The sequence below is a fragment of the Teleopsis dalmanni genome, chromosome 2 (genome assembly GCF_002237135.1).
Source record: "Teleopsis dalmanni isolate 2A chromosome 2, ASM223713v2, whole genome shotgun sequence".
NCBI lineage: Eukaryota > Metazoa > Arthropoda > Insecta > Diptera > Diopsidae > Teleopsis > Teleopsis dalmanni.
In genome coordinates this window covers 218,552,370-218,575,956 of record NC_051847.1, presented here as the reverse complement: position 1 = coordinate 218,575,956, position 23,587 = coordinate 218,552,370, and the positions used below count along the sequence as shown (strand labels likewise).

Below are 23,587 nucleotides of genomic sequence, written 5' to 3'. Positions count from 1 at the left end.
TTAGGCTTATCCAAAAGACATTAGCATGTAAAGGGGCAAGTGGGGTATGCACCAACGTTTTAACTACTCCATCGAATATGTTGGCGTAAATAAACCTATTAAGAATCATTGTCGTACAGAATTTACTTATCACATGGGTACTTCCGTACAAGAAAAGTATTAAATATGTAATCTGTAATAATAATTTGGTAGATGAATTGAAAAGAGAATTGCATTCTCCTCAATCAGCTAAAAAATTAATTTTAATTCCATATTTTTTGGTATTGTAGGTAGATGGGCATATTGGAATCAGCTGAATACATTGATAAAAACAAGTATTTTTCCAAGACTAATGTTTAAAATATCGCCGAGTGTAATAACGGGACATTCAGAAGCTTAAGTTTGGTTATGAACGAACCTGGATATGTACCAGAGGAAATCCGACACGCCAGGCCGAGTATGACTAAGTGCTATCCTTCAGACCAGTATCCCATTAGGACAGATTTTATCTAAGGTACAACCGATTCACTTCTATGCACTAAGTAAGAGGTTCTACATTTTGAGTTAGGGGCTAAGTAGTTTTTGACTTGGCTCAATTCCTATTTGATTGTTGCAAAAAAGGGTAATACATCAGTCTTGGACTATAGCTTATTATAGTTCAATAGTTAAAAAACTATATATTAAACCTATATATATTTAAAATTTTTAATTTATTCATGTTAATATTCTACTTAATTACATTCACTAATATAAAATGAAATAGTCAACTAAAATTCAAATACTCAATATTAAAATTGAAATTATAAAATTCCACTTACCATTATTAAAAACCCCAGAAAGGATAATACAAAAACTTGCACAAAAAATTTACAATAACAACGAAAATTGTCCGCAAATAGAACTGCACACATGCATACGGAAATTAACGTAAATGTACAACTACAAATCGTACAACTTGGCACAACGCGTAAAAGATCACCAAATGCAAACGTTAATTTCTTAATGCCTACTCACGACGAATAGCTAGACAGACAGACGGACAAACAGACAAAAGGACAGACAAACATATATGCAATCCTGCACACATACTTACTTACAGGGGACAGACAAAGCACACATCATATGGATGATGATAATATATTTGTTTGCAAAGTTGTCGTTGATGCAGCAGCAGCAGCAGCAGCAGCCACATATTTTGCGATTATTATTGTTATTATTTTACTCATATCTGCGCATTGTCTTGCACTTTTAACGAGGTGTTTATTTTCACAACTCTCCTCTGTGCCTGCCACACTAGCCTAATGTGTTGCCCACTTGCTTGACTGCTCCATCATTGTGAAGTGCATTAATGCAGCAATTGCAAAATTTACAAAAAACAAGTTACCGCCCCTTTTTAAAATAAACACAAAAGCACGCAACTCATTGCAAGTGAGTGAGCCACAACCAGTTTTATTCTGATTTCTTGCACCTAGTCACGGGCAACGAGCGACGGGACGTTGTCTTGCTGTGTGCTACTTTAAAAAACCACAAACTGCTTAATGATGCTGTTTTGTTTGGCGCAAATTATTTGTTTGGCTGTCAAAAGAATTTAATGCTATAAACGGCTTTAGTCAGATTTAAAACAAAAAGAGCAAAACATTTGAAAAAAGAGTATAAACTTGTTACAAACTTGAGAGAGAGAGAACAGAAAGTTGGTTTATAATACATATGTTTATATGTGAGTTAAATAAAGCTAAATAAAAAAAGCAGTAAACCTCTAGCACATATCGTACATAAAAGCATTCACACATAAAAGCGCTAAACAAACTCCATTGCCCTGCTCTTTTACTCCTACGTATAGAGAAATTTATTTCGTAGACCGCTTTTAACAGAGCGAGATGCATAAATTATACAGCACAGCTTTCATTTCACGCATTTTGGCCGCACACATTAATTTGCTTTTGCTTATTGTGTGCTTAGCACTCGTTTGGCTCGGCATTATTTTGCAAATAACGGACGACGGCGTACTTTTCAAATAAGATTAAATTTTTTCGTTTCCTTCTTTTTCATTTCTTACTATTCAAAAACCCATTAAACAACAAATTACCGACGCATACACGCAAAACCGACAACGCCATTTTGCGTTTGTTGCTGTTGAATCGAGTCTCGTTGTGACACGCGTTCGAATGTGCATATAAGCTTCTGTTGTATGTTTTGTTGTTGTGTGAAATGGTGACAACCGCTCCCGCAAACGTCAAAAATTAAAGTTAGAATTTCATTGTGTTTTGTGCGCGCAATTAAACGTTTTTAGTCCGATAATGGCGTTGACAGTTTCTCTATTGAACCACGAACGAAGCCGTTACGCTTCGTTAATGCGGTCCAGTTTAGTATTGTTTTATTTTTAAGTAAACAATCAGTGAAGCATCATTTCCTCCTATACATTCGCAGATACATAAACCGCAAAATTAATGTCACTCGATTTGAAACTAAAATTTAATTGAAAAAGTGCACCGCATTTAAACCGACAACACAATTCGTATTTGTCATTTTTGTATTACTTTTTGTCACTTTGTGGTCAGTTACGCACGGTAAGAGCCGCAGTCGCTTTCGTTTTGCAAATGGTCACGTGCGGTCGTCAACCATTCAATATGCTGCCGATGGCGCCAATTAATCCTTTTGTTGTTGGACTGACACCATCGGTTGCGGCAGCTGTGGCGGCTACAACAACAGCATCGACAACCAAACCAAAATTAGCATTTAGTATAGACTCCATTGTCGGTGGTGGTGCTGGTGGTGGTATCACTACCGCAGATAGAAGATCATTGCTGCGTCCAAGTGTTATATCACCTACGCTATCATCCTCGCAGCGTAGCGATAGTCCAGAAGAACGTGAACGTAACACAAGCTACGAACGTCTCACACCCAGTCAACTAAATGTCAGTGATGACTCCCTTAATTGCCAACAACCTTTAGAATTAAGAAATAGTTTAGCCATAAGTCAACGCCACATTGCGGAACAAAAACAAGCGTTACAACGTGGTTTTATTTATTGTAGGAGACGTTCTTCTTTGGATCGCACACCGGAACGCGAAACTGCCAGTCCTACAAGATGCCGCTCACGTTCCCGTTCGCCAAATCATAGCAGATCTCCTACGCCTTCTACGCACAGCACCCAAATACCAATACTTGGCACACCTAAAGTACCTATACATGTACCAGGTATACGTCCGATTCAATTACAACCACAAGCAGCTGCAACCATCAATAACTCAACGGATGGCACAGCACCAGCAACACATCAATTAGCACCACAAACTACAACATTAGGTTCCTCTCAAACGTCCATAGCGCCAGTAGCTACTGCACTGCCGCCCACTATATTACCAGTTGGTAATATTGTGGTACCAGCTTCGCCGCATGGACCACCTCCACCTACTAATCCACACTTTTTAGCTGCACAATTTCAAATGGCGGCCGCTTTGGCACATCATCACCAGCAGCAACAGCAACAACACCATCCACCACCACCACATTTAACCACTGGTCATCCAATTGGTATTTTTCCACCGGGACCACATCATCCACATTTTGGCGGACCTCATATAATACGTGACAGTTATCCATTGTATCCGTGGCTGCTGAGTCGACATGGACGTATATTTCCGCATCGCTTTCCTGGTAGTAAGTACAAACCCAAACCTATATATTATATAGTATATAATTTGAAAAATATTATTTGAGTAATGACACCATGAATTTAGCAAACTCGCCAATACTTGTGAGATGTAGATAAATATAGTTTAGTTTTGAAAGTTGGAAAAACGGTACTTACAAGTTGAAATGATTGCACTCTAACAATTATCATTTTTTCTATTATTCGCCTATTTTTAGCGGGTGTATACAACGAGATCATAGACCCATGTATCGTTTTAAATTCACTTCATATGTATTTCTGAATAACATTTTTCACTTAATCTAGTAATTTCGAAGAGAAACCCATACAGAAAAATGAAATCATCCAAAAGTCCCCACCGTAAAACACAAAAACTTATTGTTGCTACTGTCTCCTTTAGATCTAAAAAGATTACAAGCCTAAATTATTGGTATGCCTCCTGCCTCCTTTAGATCTAAAAAGATTTACAAGCCTAAATTATTGGTATGTTTAAATAAAATGAAAGTACATTATCATATGTTAAATGGTTTCCTGGCAGATATATAGCTTTTAATTGATTCAAATGATCTCGAACAACTTCCATTCTATATCCTATTGTATGAAGTCCTTGTGGGATAACTTGTTTAAAATGTTATAAGAAATATATATGATCAATTTCCTGCAGAAAATACTGGTATTTTTAAGTAGTGATACTAACCAAGGAAATAATAATATACTCGTAAAACACCGCAATACAGATAGACGGACGGTCTCTCTGTAAGATCTATTCCTATTTCTATTGCTATGCTCATTAAGATACATATGACGAATACCTCATATATATTTTTTATTAAGAAAATAATAATATTAGAAGAGAAGACTCTTCATTATTTAGAAATCTATATGTAAGTTGACAGCGATGTTATATGATAAAATACTGTATTCTATACTGTATAAGGATATTATCTTATGGTGAAGTTGTTTAACGGGTCACGCTATATGATTATGATTGCTATATGATTGAATCTCCCGTTTAATCATTTCTTGTGTAGTTATGGAGAGATCGATAAAAGTGTCTAACACCTGCTTTGTCAATGAAGGCGTGGCGCCGACTTAATATTTTAATCTTCCTGTGGTCAACTCCTGGCCCTTTTTCTAAAGAACATTTTAAGCTTTACCAAAAATTTAATGTAGTTTTTAAATTTCTGTAATTTATTTACAGTAACATAATTTGCTAATTGGCTTAAGTTGAACCTTAAGTACGTCGGTATAACCTTATCTAACCTAACCTAACCTATATACCTTTTATACAATTTTGTCGGATAACTAAATAATTTTTCAATATAGTTCGTTTAACGTTCATGTTTTCAATAACGCACTATCTTAACGTTATTATTATTACAAATGCCGTCTTGAGAATCCCAAAGTATTTTTTAAGAACTGCTGTTAGTTGTAATGTTAGCGGTAACATTATGATAAAACTGACATCACCAAACGTTACATGTTATATGCAATTAAAATAAATTAAGCATGTTCTAGAATAAATGATAGTCATATATATGGTACTTATTAAAACTGTAACCACTTACAGTTTTTATGAGTATACATAGTATTTCACCTCACTTTTGAATAATAAAGACATTACATTTTCATGGTTATTAATCAAAATAACAAAAGTTAAGAAAGTAATATAAAAACAACAATGAAATTAGTTTAAATAAACCATTAAATACCTCAGGCTTCTCATATCTTCAAATGAGTCAATTGAAGAGCGCGTAAGACCCGAAAGTGTAACAGATAAACTCCATTAATTTTAGTCATAATTGCTGTCAGAAACTGTTGACATGACACCAAAAACAGCACAACGAAACCCTGCTAATTAACAAAAATTTTTTACCAGTCTATAGATCGGACTTATGAAATTTTGGCTAAAAAGAAATAAAAAACCTACACTGCTCTGCTCTTCTTCGACTCACTTTTCCCTAACCTCAATTAAAAACGCATTAGCGCAACGATACACATACGCCACATGTGGCAACATTGAGGCGCCATCGCAGAGCAACCAGCCTCGCATTCGATTGAATGCAACAACAATAGTTACCGAACGCCTTAATTGTTAATGTTGTTTGGCTCTCTGGCTCTTCGACTGTTTGTTTGTTTGGTTGTTTGGTTGTGTGTTAATAGTTGTTGTTTTAAAAACAATTTAATTAAAATGTAATTTGTTTGGAAAATGTTATCATAAATTGGGATTGGTTATTTGGATTTTTGTCGTACCTCTTCACATCCAACTGGTTGCCCAGTAGATCAGTTCATATTGCAAACGAATTAGGTCTAGATGGGTTGGCCTATGTTTTGGGTTGTAGCGAGCCTTAGTGCTTGTATCAAATGTGTGTACGATTCATATCGTAAATGAGTTCACCCTAATTAACTTGTAATAAACAGTCTGTTTTACATGCATTTGTAGTCCGGGTCTGTAATTATATCGTTAGACTCAGATGGAGATGATGATTGTATGCGATATGTGAACGATGTAGCTAGGCAATCTGATGTGCTCCAAAAGATTGATGATAGCGTAACTATTTAAATACGTTAAATTTATACATTAAATAAAATACACATTAATTACACGCAGATACTTCGCTAAGGTAATTTTTTATTCAAATTTTAATGGGTTTAATGGGCGTAATAGGTTCTTTATTTATTATAGTTTCGATGTAAAATAATGCATTTAGTTTTTATAAAAATGATATAAAGGGTAATATTTAATTACGTGGCAACTGCATTTTGTGGTATTTGTGATGTAATATTTTAGATGCTTACTATAAATATAAATATAAATATAAATATAATCTCCGCAGTTTTTTATTAAAACTACAACTTTTAAGAAGAAAATATTTTCAAAAGAAAACAGTTTATTATCATAATCGGATATTTATTATTATTATAATATTATTATTTTTATTATCAGAACTATTTCAATTAGATCTTTTAAGTTCTATATAGCTTATATTTTATCGGAATACTGTCAACGTATTATTATTTCTTATTCTTCTTGTCATTGCTAACAAGTGATAGAGATACACTAACGCTTCCATTACATTTGATTGCATTCAAGTATTGGTCGTAAGTCTAATATGTACTTTTGCATCGTATTGATGACACATCCTAGTTACTAGGACGTATCCAACTTAGTTGTTTGTGTAAGCAGCTAAATAATACCCAGTCCATATGGTTTACGCAACTCTGCAGGTGATGCTATTAAAATTAGCTTTTGCTAACTCCCTAAGATGTTTGAAAGAAGCTTCATGTAGAGTCAGTCACTGATTTCTGTTTCTAAACAACAACACATGCACAGAGTAAGTGAAACATTTTTTTATTCTTTTGGCGATTGTAGGTGTAATACTGAATATTATATTAGATCACCACATTGGCAGCCTGCGCTGCAATAGACTAAGAACCAATAAAAACTGCTCTCATGGCAGCGTTAGTATTGCATATCAGCAATATCTGCCTAAAATTATATTCAGATTGTACTGTACTACTCGTCTTTCAACTACATTCAAAGGGATCAGAACTGCTTCTGTTAGAGCTTTTCGTATGACACATTCTGTTCTTGCTAGTTCATCAACTTTTCCATTTCTCCTAATATTACGATATCCCAAAGCCGAGATAAAAAAACATTGTGCTTTTTATCCACAATGGTAATCTGGTATTGCTTTGTTCCACATCGCAGATCCAATCTACTGCTGAAAACATTAAAAGAATTGAAAAAAAAGACCAGATAATTTAAGATTTAGAATCTTAAAATATATACCAAATACAAATGCTTGGCCGACACCGTATTCAATATCAAAACTGTAAGTGTCCTCACGAAGATACCTTAATCAATTCTTATCTCAAGACAATAACTGTAGTAAAATTTTTGTATGCCATTTCCGGGACAATATAATAAGTTAGTTTTATCATTGGTATTACTGATCATTGGATCAGTAGATCAAGAGTCTCTCTAGAGTATGGCAACAATATAATGTACTAGAATGTGAAACAAATTGGAATTTTTCAAAAACGTTACATGATTATTATTTGGTGTGCTTTCTGAACATTTCACTTTTCTAGAAACAGTATTTATCACAAAATCAAAGTATTAAGAGTATTAATAAATTCTATACAGATAATTATTATTGTTTACTAACATAATTTCTTATACAAGAATTGGAAATTTTTAAATAGGAAATATCAATCATTTTATGATTAAATCACATCTCTAATAAAATTAAAGTTTTCTAAAAATATTACTTTATTCCCTAATGATGTAGTTTCTTAGAGCATGCTTAAATTTTTAGCTAACGGTCTCTACTATTTTCTCTATGACTTTCGTTCCCTTGTAGGTCTTCGGTACATATTTTATATCTAACATATTTTATATCTATCTTATCTATCTAACAATATATTATTTTTAACAGTATTTTCAGAATGTATCTATTAAAAAATTTATTTACACAATTTTTAAAAAAGGAATAAAAGACATAGCTCTACCCACTACAATTAGGTGGTCAATTGGCGTAGATAATTTGATATCATTTAAATATAAATATTACAAGATGATTGTGGAATGCAAGAACTCAGCACGAAGTTGTTTGTGTATAATTCTTAAATCAAATGAAAATATATATATATATATACTAGCTGACCCGGTGAACGTTGTTTCCCCTTGCAATTAATTTTTCTGGCGTTCATTGCGTTGCTCTTGACTTTCATTAGCACGTGTGATTGTATCCTGTTTTCTTACATTTTCATTGTTTTCTGCCGATCTATTTAACCGACGGTTCTGGAGAAATTGTGAATTCCGAATCCGTCGACCAATATTTCTTCATCGTCCACGAAGACGTGGCATTGTTTTTTGTACGTTATTTATATCTTTATATATATAATTCTTCTTTTTTGTGTGTGTTCAAGTGAATTCAAGGATGGTTTAGATTCACAATTTGATCCACTGGATAACGTTTTTTTAATTATTATACAGTTTTTTGGTATCCATATACATTTATATTAGACATTTAAAAGTTATTCATGGTTACTTTGATTTGTTTAAAACGTTTAGAGTTTAAATTGAATCGTTCAACTATCCTGTTTTATTTTTGAATTCCAGTCGGCAAAATTGTGAATCTAAACTTTCCTTAAATCCACTTGAACACACACAAAAAATTTCATCAAAATCGGTTCAGCCGTTTAGGAGGAGTTCACTGTCAACACACGTACAGAAGAATTATATATATAAGATATATTTGAATAAAAAACACTCCTATTACCCACAAATGAATTCATATTAAATACCTTATCTTTCACACTCACCTTACATACATAGGTATACTTTACATTAAATAATTCAAATACTACAATACAAATGAACCACTGCCATAGTGCCAGCCAACAACACTAAAAACCGGAACAATAACAACCGGAGATGAAGGTTTGCTGGAGATAACCTCTGTTAATGAAATACATATTAATAACATTGGAAAAGCATGTAAACGCAAAGCGCGAATTAAAGGTGTAAACGCCTCAATAAACTCAAAAAATTCAATGTAATTAAATTTCTGTTTCAACTTTCCAAATAAACATCGTTAAATAATAAAAAATTATTGCGAAGAGATTTTGTTAATAAATGTTATGGATTCGCAAAGTAAAACATACATACATATGTATATTTCATAACCCTTAAATAACAAGATTTCATAATTTTTAAAAGCAACAAATGTCATTTGAGACTTACAAGAATTACAACAACAACAACGACAACAACAACAATAAATGCAACTGCAGCTTGTCACTTTGACACTTCACAGTGGCGTAACTACATTTTTTAGGCCTACAAGCAACTACTAACTAAGGGGCCTCTACTAACATCTTTTTATACCCTTTACACGAAAAAGTGTAAAAAGGGTATATAAAGTTTGTCCAGATTTTCGTAACGCATTAAAGGAAACGTCGCAAATACTATAAAGTATATATCAGTGAAGTATATATATACCTTTTCAGTTCAAACTACTCTCTCAGCTTTTGAACTTTTCGAATGAAACTTTACACTCATACTTTTTGGGAGCGGCCCATGATCACCATATGATTTGATTGAAATTAAACTACTATTTCTTATAGCTGCCATATAAACTTAACAACCGGATATGGGGTTTCTCCGTTTTTAATAAAGATACTCCAATGAAATTTGGTATATGTTAATGGTTAATGGACTATTTTGCAATATGGAGTAGATGCAGATTTAAATATAGCACCGATAGAAATTGAGGATTGAAGCACAACTATACGGCAAATCGTTTCGTCCCACTTTTGAGAATTTATTAAAAATAAATACAATGAATACATACATTTATAATGGGGCCCCCTAAATTCGTGGGCCCGAAAGCGTTGCTTCCAGTCGCTTCCCTGTAGTTACGCCACTGACACTTCATAAATGTAGTGGAGAAAAACAGGGCAGTTATTGCAGTTAGCATAAATTCGCCTCATTGTAATGCCATTTTCTGTGTTCGCCTTTAATGCCTTTTGTGTTTTTTATTCGTGTTGTCCTTAAAACCATTTAAAGCAATTGCCTTGCTGAAAGATGCAAGGACTGACAGATGCATTGTGCAACTGAGCGTGCGTTTTTTTATGTAAGTTGTTTTGATGATAAACAATTTTTTTTGGTGTGTGTTCTGTTTTTTATGAATGTTTTTATAAGCATCTCTCGCCTTCTTTCAGTGATTTTTTAGTTGTTATTTTTTTCTCGACATTTGTTACAATTGACAGCTAACAATGTTTTCATAAAATCAAAATTAACTACAACATATGAAATTATCTGCTACACATTGTATTGTATAAAGTGTGATAAAGCAGTTTGTATAAGTTTTGTTTTAATAAGTAATCAATCCCTTTCATAAATATATACACTGTCCCTTAATTGAATTATTTTTCTAACTATAAACATTGATGCACATCTGCAAAACTTTGCTTTCCAATACTGTTGGAATCTTTTACAATACCTTAATTAAATTCAGAGTTTTGCTACAGAAAGTTATATGTTGATATCATCATTAATAAAAAAAAACTTGAAGTCATTGGTATATAACAATAAATAAATAATTGAACTGAAAACACAATACAATAATCTCTTATCGTTGTATATTATTTTGCAATTAGTCCACATTTTTATGTAGAATTATTATGTAAAATGTATCTTAGTTTTCAATATAAAATTAAATGCTTTCTTCTGATGTGTCATAATTGTTAATTACAAAACAAATTAATTATGAATGAATAGCTCAATCCATATAGTACAATTTAGGCAATACTTATAGTTGCTAGGGAACTAAGTAACTCCTTCTATGAATTGGTAAAAAAGCAATAATAAATCTTTTATATTTTTAAATATAAAGAGAACACTCTTAGAAATGGAGAATTTATTACTTTGGGTTATTTTTAGCAAAAGTTTTAAGTAATTTTCTTTCATCAAATTTCACGCATCTACTATCGCACTGCTTAACAATCGACAAAAGACGTTTTTTGCCATTAGGGTCTTACTTTCTCAAGTATATATTGAATTTGCTAATATAAGAAATAAAGAGAATGCCGCTTTCATTAAAATGACCAAGTAGTTTCCTGGTCTAACGTAGATCCTCTTGATATGATAACGTGCTCCAAAAAATGTGTGTCAAAACAAACCCACATAAGAACTCTAAGTGAGGTACTTGTTCGTGTAAAAAGGAAATATCTAAATTGTTTGATATCTTAGATATCTTCCATCTGAATTATATAAAAAATGGCATATAATATTTAGTTAGAACATATTATTTTTTCTTAATATAATTCTATTCGACAATTTTCTTTTTTTTTACTTGTTTCTCTCTTTTACCGCTGGTATTTTTTACTACTCTTGCTATTATAGTACATAGATGCTTCTATACCCAAGTACCAATGTAAGTAAATTTTTATTATTTCAAATTTAATTTTATTTAGTAAAAGTTCTTACAAATAGTTATAAGGAATTAAATGTATATTATAGTGCTAAATTTTCCATTTAATGAATTGATTTCGTTTTGCTCTCGAATAATTTGGTTTAAACTTTATTCAACTCAATTACTTTAGCAAGTGTTGCCAATTTTTCTTTCTTAGATTAATGAACCAACTCATGTATTTAAAGTCTTTCGAAAGAAAACTGTTCTATAATTTAATATTTATATTCTACACAAATTCTTCTTTTGCTCATCATTTTTCCTCATCTTCTCGTTATGCCTAATCTTTTGTCTTTATATATTAGCCCAGGTTTTCTTTCTTTAGGTTTTACTCCCAAGATACTTATGTGAATTCATGACTGCGACATTCCAGCAATATAGCAGGTTCTCCACTTCATTTTGGATATCAACTTTACAAACTTCGACTCTTTTATCATCTTCACTTATGATATCTTGTCAAATCCTCTCTAACTTTTTTAGGCACTTACTGAAGTGACAGTAGAAGTAGCAATAGAATTGTTTCGATCGTTGCATTGTTTCATAATTTAAAATATATATCATCCTTTTGATTTTAAACTAAAATTTTGTTTTTGTCGTTCATCTATTCAATACATATTTATTTTTTAACTTTAAAAGACTAATTGTTATATCAACTCCTGTTGGACCTTTCTCAACGCAATCAATAAAAAAAATTGTCAATTACAAATTTAATCAAGATCATTCATACTCGTACATACCATAACACCCATTATCACACACGCGCTTAACACATTTTTCATATATAATATTTTTTTATTTTTTCGCCTAATTAAAAATTAAATTCGCCTTGGCCACTAACAATATACTGTTTGTTTTTTTTTTTTATTATATATGTTGCACTTGCGGTAGCTTTGACGAACACTTTCTTATGTTATTCATACAACAACAACAACAACCATATATCAATAATGATAAGAACAAATACAAAATCGATGGCACTCATGCCCAATTGACAATTAATTGATGTGCAGTCATCATTTCGTTATTGTTTTTGTGTAGTTTTTTTTTGTGTTTGTGTTTGTAACTCACACCCTTGTCAGTTGTCAATTTTGCGCATGATTGAAGTGCTTTGCTCCTTTTTTTATTTTTTATTAAATTTTTTTATGTGTTGTTTTATGTTCAGAATTAATTTTTACGCTTCCCTGCATTTTTATTTTATTTCATATTTATAAATAAAAAATTTAATCATGTTTAATATATTTCATAATAAAATCACAGCTTATCTGAACATTCAATAGAATATGTACATATGTATATGTATGTATGTACACAATGAAAATGAGATTATCATTTATATGTAATAATTATATTGCCTCTATAAAAAGATGAAACTGCAGTTCGCTCTGTGAAGTATAGTTCCTTAACAAAAATTTGAAAAACTATTGAATAAAGACCCTTTGTATTAAATACTTTCAAATCTTTGATTATATTCTCAAAATTAACGCACCATGTATACTACAGTTCAGAATATAATACATACATATATATTACATGATAAATTGATAATGATTAATGTTGTTTCTCTATCTAACTTTCTGAGTTGGCTGAAACCATTTTTAGAATTTAAGAAATGCAAATTATTTATAAACTTCTTGATTAACATTCTTTTATATGCAAAATGCTGATAAAATGATGGAATATTAGTTTCGTCTATAAGAACGAAGATATTTTATTATTCGTAGCAATATCTATTGTTTTGTATGAGATGTTTGAGTAGCTTAGTTAGGTTATACTAACGATCCTAAGGTATCACTTAGACGTATTGGATCATTGTGTTACCGCATAAGAAACTTCGAGGTTTAAAAACCATCTTGAACTTAAAATGCACTTTAAAAAAAAATTCTAGAGCTAACTAACATCCACAAAAATCTCCTAAAAACCCATAAAATAGTTAGTCGGCCCCGCAAGATATTTGAGTAACTTCATATTGAAGTTACTTCAAAAATATTCATTGAAAGTTCTTCTATGAAGTATAAATCCCTTTTGAGGAAGAAGTCAAAAAGGCTTGGAAACGTCAGCAACACTAAATAAAAAGTATTGATTATTATAAGTTTCTCGGGAAAGTTATAAAAAATCTCGGGAATTTGTTATGATTCTGATAATATTGCATGTGCGGTATATCGATGATTTAACTGAAACGAGCTTTCTTTTAAGAATAATCAATAAATTTATAACAGCGTTGTACCCCCATAAGTGTGGACTTCAGAAATATAACTTCCTAACTCATTCCTTTTATTCCATTCCTTGTTTGCATTTCTTTAGTATTTAGTTTAGTAAGTAAGTAAAATAATTAAATGTTAAAAGGTTAGATGAAATACGACACATACATTATCATTGCAATATAGAATATTCTCTATTTTATCTATATCTATATCTATATCTATATCTATATCTATATCTATATCTATATCTATATCTATATCTATATCTATATCTATTATTGCTTGAAAAAGCTATAAATGGTTGTCTCATATAGATAGTTATATGTTTTTTTTTTGGTTTTTGCGAAGAGGAGGTTTAAAAATGCCTAACGCATCGTCACTATGTCGTCACAATAGTGATATGCCCGGTTTGCACGGACTCGTCACCTTGACTGAATTTCACGAAAATTTCTCTCTTTCTATCATTTGAAATTTTTTAATTTATATTAAATACAGCAACAATTTCACATTTGACGTGAACATGACTGTCTACATAACATGACGCTTAGGAAAATTTAATCTACGTAAGATGTAGAAATCTCCATTGTTTATAGATTTTATAAAAGAAGTGTGTTCGATGTTAAGATACGCCGTATATATTTCTTAAATAAGAAATTTGTTCTCTTTCTCTATACATACTTACTATCTTAAATGGCCATTAGCATCTGTTATGCGTGCATGCCTTCTACAGTCTCGAGCAACAGGTGCGGTTATGCTCTGTCGATTTGATTAGTTCACCTGAGACACGGTTTATCTCTACGCCTTCTTTCTCCAAATACCGCTTCAAAAACTTTTTTCGGTGGAGCATCTTTATCCATTCTCACGACATTAACAAGCAAGCGAAGCTCCTGTATGTTACTCCGCAGCTCATTATTAAATCTTAATAGATATGCATTACCATATGTATTACTTATGAACAAATTTATTCGAATCGATTATGAAGAGAATAACTAGATTTGTGTTACTAAATTTATTATAAAGCCAGATTTATATTTGAAAACCGAACTTAATGCATTATCATGTTTGGAGAAGAAATTCTTCCAACCAGTTAGTAATTAGAAAATCATTAATCTCTAATTACATTTATAATGATCTTTGAAAATCTGACTCTGTAAAAATCGCAACACATGTTATTAAGCCTCAAACGATTAAATCCAGAGAAAATGTTTTTACCGGACTTTGAAACGGATGTGCTTAGCATTATTCCTTATCAACCTCAGGCTTGTGGTGTGACACAGAGCATTCTTAACTATTTATTAATGCATTAATGAATTCAAATGTAAGAAACATACACTATGTGTTCCTTCTACAATGGCGAAAACTGCAGTCTCATTAAAATGTCATAAATTATAAAAATATGACATTAATAAATACGCACTTGCGAATATTTTGAAAAATAAGAATTTTTAATTTATTTTTAATAACATTTAATATCCCGCAAAACTGGGCATAAATGGCATATTTACAAGCCACGGAGCTACCTTTCCGTTGCACGCAAGCTTAGAGAAATTGGAACCTGTTCGGAACAGTTCCGAGTGATGTACAGTGGCAGTTGCATTGCCTAAAGTGCCAAGAGCTAATTTTAATGATGATTACCATTGGAATGTCAAAGGAAAAGCAGTTATTTTCAGCATACTTTCAGCTACTCTGACTCCTATGTGCGTGTTAAAGTTGCATGGTCATTTCTATTCCAAATACTCGAATGCACGACTATAAATAAAATTCACTTACATGCCAAATATGAAATGTAAAAGTTAATTAAAATGTAATATTTACATTTGGAAAATATATACGAGTTTGTATTTTTCGAAGAGCGCCCGTCGGAGAGTGAAGAGGATGGAAACGCATGCATAACGCAAGGGCGCTTCATCTTGACGATAATCCCATTAAGGTGGTGACCACATTTTATAAACATGCCGTATGTGTACAATTCCAGGAAAACGAGAACTTATTAAAAACATATATATCAGTTTATAATAACATATAAAATTCTAATTAAAACGAAATCCCTGAGGTGTTGCCGCTTTTGATTGAAATTGTATAGAGAAATGAAAATAATAATATTAACAATAAAAGCGGAGAACCCTTGTTTCCCAAGCTGGCATACATGCAACTTTATTTTTATTGAGTCTGAAATTAGACCTTCTAATGCCCTCTTTAGAGGAGCTGTTGGCATTGTAACGCCTTTACTCTTGCCTTTTATATTGGCTGGTTACTTTTTTGTTAACACTCAAACTCCACAGGAGTTCGGCGCATGTGCAGAGGTATTTCTTTGTTGTTTTTATGCTTCATAAATATTTTTTACTGAAATTCTTCTACTCTTGTTGTCCAAGAATGCATTTAAGTTAATTTTTAATGGCAATTCATCAAAGTAGCACCACTGGAAATGCTGTAGAAAACAACTAAATCATTTTGTGAATTTATTATTTAATTATGACACATTAAAATATCTCTCTTCTTTCATTACAACTTACATTCGTACATACATAAACATAATATACAAATTAGCATAAAATAATCATTAATAAATGAAACAAAATTATGAGCAAGAAAACATAATAAATTTCGCGGAAACAACCAAGCTCAAAAGCGACAAAACAAACTCATTACAAAACAATCAACAAATTTTTAAATACTTCGTTTTTTTATGAACATATTTATATATAGAATATGTATGTACATTCATCCCGAAATCCATAAAGAACAATAAAGTACTGCCGTCTTGGGAGCTTGCGCTTGTTCAATTGTGTTTCATAAACAAATTTACCAGTAAATGGTGATCGGACCGCCACCACTGGTGGTGCCGCTTTCATGTCAAATCATCGATAAGCCGCAAAGTATGAACACGGCAGCCGATTATTGTTCGAAACAATTGAGCCTGATCCAAGACACTTTAGCTAATATGCCCAGCGCGCATAAGCCGATGTACGGACGTACCGCGGCATATGCAATCCGCCTTGCCTTTCTTTTTTTGCCTTGCAATATTCTTCAATATTGCAGGCTCCTGGTTCTTTCTCTGTTGGCAACATTTCCGAGGCATAAATGCACATTTTGACGTTAATCACGATTTTTGCATTGATTTTACTACAAATTTCAACGCGTCTACATTGTCTTCTTAGGTTTGCCATAGTCAGGCACCGTGTGGTTAACAAATTTCACCCGAACAGCTCTGCAAACAATTTGAATATTGATAAGAGAAATCTAAAGTGCAGCAAAATTGCTACTGTTTTGATGGCTAGAGAACCGCGCCGCGTTGATCCTGCGATGTGGCTAGCTTCTTTATGCACACTGCATGCGGCAATAATTGATTGAAGAATTCCAGGAATTCTTTAGTTTACTAAAGAAGAATGTTCATATTTACATACATATATAGACTGTCAGTGTAAAAGTAGTAAATAAATAAAAATTTTATTTCAATGAAATGCACACACTACATCTTTACTGAGTATATAAAATATACTAATTAACTTATTTATGTACTTCTGTTTAATTATTTACATTTATATTTAGTGCCTTAAGTATAAATATTTGAGTATCCACAAAAACTTCATCGATTAATACAATAATGCCGAACACTTTTAAGTTAAGAACGGTTTTACCATAAGATCATAATCAAATCACGGTCACGTCCAATATTCAAGTGCTGTAAGCAGAAAATAAAATTCGATTGAGCTTTGGTTAGGTTATGAGGCTTTCTATACTTTCTACACTTTCTACACGTCAATGAAAACAAAGTTGTTTACTAATAACTGCTAGAATTTGCACCCTTAACGATCAAATTAAAATATATATAAGTAAATCCACACAAATCCTCGACCAGTTTATATGAATAACAGCTTAAAGTGCTCTCTCAAAAGTCGTACTCTTCTCGCTAAATTATCGTTAGAGAGGTAAGTTAGGTTATGTAACTGGGGCCGTCCGAAGACGCACTTAGATTATGAAGTCCATTGTGATGCACTTAAGAATTTGCCACCTGTCACTATAACCATTCAGTTCTGACCACAAAGCCATTGATACGAGCTAGGAAAATAGGGTTTAGCTCTCTTACTGAATTGAAAGCAGAACACTAAAACAGAAGGTGTATTAGTGACTGCTCTTCGTCATCCTTCATGCAATGTCTACAGTGCACGGAGATCCTGATATTAAGCCCCACAGCATGTCCACCCAACGGATAGTGTTCCGTAATAATTCCCACTATCTTAGATAAATTTGTTCGGGATAGGTTGAAAGTTCTCTTGATCTTTTCTTACTAATTTCTGGCCAAAATTTCTTAGTTTTCAAGCAGTTGGTCACTGTTGACCATCTTCTCCTAAACATCCAGTGAACCCATAATTTTGGTATACCCACAATTTCTTGTCCTTGCTAGTCCATCTGCCTTACAGTTGCCTTGGATGTCACTGTATCTAGGGATCCAAATAATCCGTATCCGAAAATATTTAGCCATCACCGTGTGTGATGTAAGACAATTCAGTACTAACCTCGAGTTTATGGTTGATGAGTAAGCTAGAGAGATAAGCAGGTTTACTTCTTATTCCTATATATGTTTTATAAGATATGATAATGTGACAACTGATACATGCTTTATTACATCTGATACATAAATTGTTTTAAATTGTTTTAAAATATTAAAAATTAGATTAAGATTGTATCTAATTATTTTTATTTTATAATTATTTTGTTACCAGATACATTAGTTTTTTATTAAATGGTTAGATTTACACCATATATTACTTACTTAACAGCATAATAAAGTTCAAGATTCATTTTCCAAACGTCGTTACCTTATAAAATCTGACTTAACAAATTATACATTTGAAGTTATATCAAATGTCATTGTGGTCAAGAACTCATAGTAGATGATGACATTTTTATTTTAACTATAATAAATGATTTTCAACCAATATACTTTAAGTAAGGTAAGCTTAACTGATTTTAGAGATTCATTTAGCTCTGTTTGTATGATTTACTGCTGAATAACTCTTTACAAGTTCCCAATGGTCTGGTCTGGCACATGAGGGAGATTGTTTTAGTTCGTGCAAACCGGGCATATCACTATTGTAACGACATAGTGACGATGAATTAGGTATGTTAAAATTAAAAGAAAAAAAACCAAAAAAAAGAATTGGGAGGCCTCAGAACTGACTAAGATCGTCTACCTATTCTTTGTACTGTATTCCACGCTGCTCATTTGCTGAATATTAAACACTATTTATCATTTTCCTCTTGCCACAAGAGATATTTTAGGGAATATTAAATATCATAGCAATGTTTCCTAGCCGGAAGTAATCGGTTAAATAACTCAGTATAAGACTGACATCTCTATATGGGGTCTCAATAATAAATTAGTATATTTTTAATAAATTGATTTATAGTTAATACATATGTGTGAATATTTCATTATAATGAAATCACATATCACGCAATTAATTTCACATATTTCAATGATCAGTAAAATAACTTTTATTGCAAATTACATATACTTACTTATTATTTTGAAAGAATCTATCAATTTGACGTTCTTCAATAGAATCAATCATAAACAAAACTCAAATGTCAGGTAATTGAAATTTTCCACTTCTATCGCCATTTTTGATTAAAAATATTTTAATGAGACATGAATGTACGAGAATGTATGGCTTACATATTCAATTGACTGCGACTATTTTTTTTCTATATAGGTATATATTAGTTAAATATAATTTTTTCATAATGCAAACTAGCAAACTATGCATAAGGAAGCGATTGTGCATTAGTACGCTCATCAAATGCTTGAGTTGCTGCACCCACCGTTCGAATTTATTACGTTATGCATGGGAAACCACTTGATTAAGGTTCCATTTGAAAATGGTCAAAATGTGATAAAATGCATGGAACGAAATGATGGCATTATTTACACATAGTTTAATGGTTACTGAAATGCAGTAGCTCAAAGTGCTCCCAACATCAAAGCTGCATTTCTGTACTTCGCGGATTTCGACAAAAATATTTACTTTCCGTCACAAGGCATCGCTTTTGAATATTTAATTTGAGATCATTTAAAGTTAATTTCTCTTATGAAAGGCCACTTTGTGTACGTAGTCTCATGTACGAGCAGCATAAGTTTCCTTTAAATTGATAGCTGACAGCTGCAGATAAAATGGACTTTGCTTATGTCAATTATATTAATGTGATAAAATGTATCTTTTCCATTTTAGATTTTCTACTGCAACCTTTCCGCAAGCCAAAACGTGTGCGCACTGCTTTTTCACCCACACAATTGCTTAAATTGGAACACGCTTTCGAGGGTAATCATTATGTTGTGGGTGCGGAACGCAAGCAATTGGCTCAGGGGCTTAGCCTGACCGAAACACAGGTAAATATTTACGATAAATACTTGCTTGAAGATAAATACTTGAAAAGATTGGTGAAATGTAGTAATTGAGTGCATTTGATTTCAATTATTATTTTAAGTACTCTTTGAATAATTAATAGTCTGGAAACCTTATTCGCTTTATTATTAAGAAAAATAAGAGAATTTATTAAAACTTAACCCTATTTAGTTACCACAATAGCATGCTATATTTGTTACTTATAGTACTTCTAAATTATCTTCTATAATTAGCAGTTACTTTTTTTGGTGCTTTTATATGTTGCTTTGACCCTTTGACGGTTGCAACATATTTCGACATATTTCGATAGAACTATGATAATGGACTTCTTGAGATGAAATGTAATAGTTCGTTAGACTACGATATTGTTTATACATAACTATATGCGCTACTATCCAAGCGAAAACTAAACAAATATGATTATGCATTCCAACTTGAAGTATAAATTTCGTCTTTGAATAGTATTTTTTGTTCCCAAAAATTTCGTTTCCGCCTCCACTTTCCTTCACTATAAATGTTACATAAGAGGTAGTGAAAAATACTTTTAGGAATACAAAATTATCCTAAAATCAGTTCAAGAAAATTATTTTCAAAACTACACACAACATAGTCATTAAAAAATAGATTAGGTTAGGTTATTCTGGCTGGCCGTAAGTCACGCATAGATCTTCTGATTCTTACCAATACCAAATGGAGCTCTATGTAGCCTCTATGTAGATTTTGTAGTAGACATTTTTATGAAGTGTTCTGAAATTTATGAGGTGCTGTCTCTATTCTTGAGACAGATCCACTATATATTTTTTAAATATTTTTTAAAACATTTATTTTTTGATACGACTTTAATGGGAATGAAACCAAAGACTGTACATCGTAGTTGTATTATCACGCCATCAAGGCGATCAAAGATGAGTATAGCTTACAATAGAAAACGAAAGGAATATTTAAAAATAATTATTAATTAATTAATAATTATTAATTATTAAAATAAATAATTAATAATTATTAAAAATAATTAATTAATTATTAAATAATTTATAAGATACGGGTAGCTTATGCTCCAAAACTTATTGAGAGCCAAAAATGATATTATTTAACAAGAACATAATACTATAAAAGCACTTTTGTATTACAATAATTTTTTAAAAATATTAATTTCAATAAATATTATTTTAAATGGAATTGAATATTCTAGTACATTTTCCAGTTACCTCTTATTTTATTGCTGCGATTCGAATTCGCTATGAAAACACCAATAAAACACATCTTCCCTTAGACTTCTTAAGTGTTTGCCCCCCCCAATGTAGATAATCAACGATGTTTATTGGCTTGTATAATGGGCATCAAATTCAATAAATGACTTCATTCCTTACCTAAAACCATTAAAATCAAACAACCCCCTACCTCTCTATCATAAGCTTTGCCTTGTGGAAAACTCAAAATGCTGCCACTTAAATTTGCTAACCGTTAAGTGATTGCATGTCAACCGGTAGTTAACGTACAACAACTTGAGTTATTAACTCAACTCAACCCCTTTTTTCATTATTAAATACTTCTATAAGTCGAAACCAACCTCATCCAACATACAGAAAAAAGGTTGGAAACTAACAGCCCATGTGACTTTTTGACACCCTCTAGAGTGAGCATAAGTTCAGTTCGTATATTCTACAAACCGTAAGTGTTTAATAGGATCATAGAAATGGGAAATTGTTTAAATAATGTATATAAAAAGACAATGGAAGTAAATGAAAATAAACTGCTCGTTAAATTTTATGGGCAGCTATTGTGCATTTTTTGGTGAAAAGGGTTCCAGCGAGCATGTGGAAGATATACGAAATTTTCAAGTTGGTGCAAAGTAATTGAAATTTCGATTAAATTACAATCAAACAATTTTAATTTGCTGCTTATTTATTTATGAAAAAGGAAAGGTGTTAAAGGGTTTTCCTGAAATATAGGAAAAAAGGATATTTAAAACAACAACAAAGAAAATCAAAATACTGATGTAGTAAAGTAAGTTTAAAATAGACAGACAAAACGTTTTTATGAGCTGGTCAGTTATTAGTCCATCCCTTATACACTGTAACGGTTGCTATGTCCATACCCTATACATAATAATATTTAATGTAAAAGGATCCATTATGAAAATGGATGATTATTGATCAACGAAGTCATTCGAAATATTGCAATTACAATAAAATTTTTTATAAATATATGGAAATAAAATTTTATTATTTATTTTTGCATATAATGAATCTTTTTTGAATAAATCATTACATTATCTTTTATATCAAATATTCTTTTTATCGCGCTTTTAGGTTAAAGTATGGTTCCAAAATCGTCGCACCAAACATAAACGCATGCAGCAAGAAGGTGACAGCGATTCGAAGAGCAATAAGGGCAGCAACGCTGGTGATAACGATGGCAAAAATGAGAGCTCACAAAATAGTTTCGAAGATCAGGAGGATGAATATGATGAAGAAATTGAAGACGAAGATGAAGTTATTGATATGGATGATTATGGTAGTGAAATAGATGCGGAAGAACAACAACGTTTACGTGAACAATTTCAACAGCAATTACAGCATCATCAGCAACAAATGCAACAACAAATGCAGCAACATATGCAACAACAACAACAGCAGCAGCAACAGCAGTTACATGGTAGAGATCAGCAGAGCCAACAGCAAGAACACCAATTATTACAACAGCAGCAGCAACAACAACAACAACAACAGCAGCAATTTATACAACATCAATTGTATTTACATCATCAACAACAGCAGCAACAACAACAACAAAAACAACAGCAACATCCATGAAATTAGTTTATAACGTATCTGATATGAAAGTTATGCCCCAGGTGGGCTTTATACATTGGCGTTTGCATTCTGTGTTCCTTTAATTATTTGTAAATTATATGAGTAATTTATTTAATTAATTTAATTGCTTAAGATAGAAATTTATGTAATTGACTAATAATTAAGTAAAGTTAATAAAATAATAAAATTTAAATTAAATGGAAAATAAGTTAAAATGTTGAACACTTTTTCGCAAATAAATATATTCTCTAGAAGATTATGGGTAAGGATAAGATCTTAACAGACATCAGATCATTTAATATGACTTTGTGTGATTCTTCTTGGCGGATTTTTAGTTGGTGCACTAAGCAGATTCCCATAAGTCGCAAAAGTGATATTTTGAAGGTTTGTATAAAAGTAAAAAGAGATGGTTGAGGAGGTAAGTTACATTTATCAAAAACTTTTGACTTTCTAACTTACCTTGGATTAAACGGTAAATATATTTAAAGTTTTAACATAATATATCCTTACCTCAATGAACGGAGTCAAAACCTGAAGACATGAGATTAAC

General features: G+C 31.9%; 1 protein-coding gene across 1 annotated transcript; it reads left to right on the top strand.

The window, feature by feature from the left end:
• The first annotated feature begins 1,949 nt into the window (after window positions 1-1,949).
• Window positions 1,950-23,230, top strand: LOC119686077 (homeotic protein empty spiracles-like). The gene is made up of 3 exons (XM_038100540.1): window positions 1,950-3,639; window positions 20,048-20,205; window positions 22,534-23,230. Exons 1-3 carry the CDS (start codon window positions 2,577-2,579, stop codon window positions 23,035-23,037), a joined length of 1,725 nt encoding a protein of 574 aa, XP_037956468.1. The 5' UTR covers window positions 1,950-2,576; the 3' UTR covers window positions 23,038-23,230.
• Window positions 23,231-23,587: the final 357 nt, after the last annotated feature.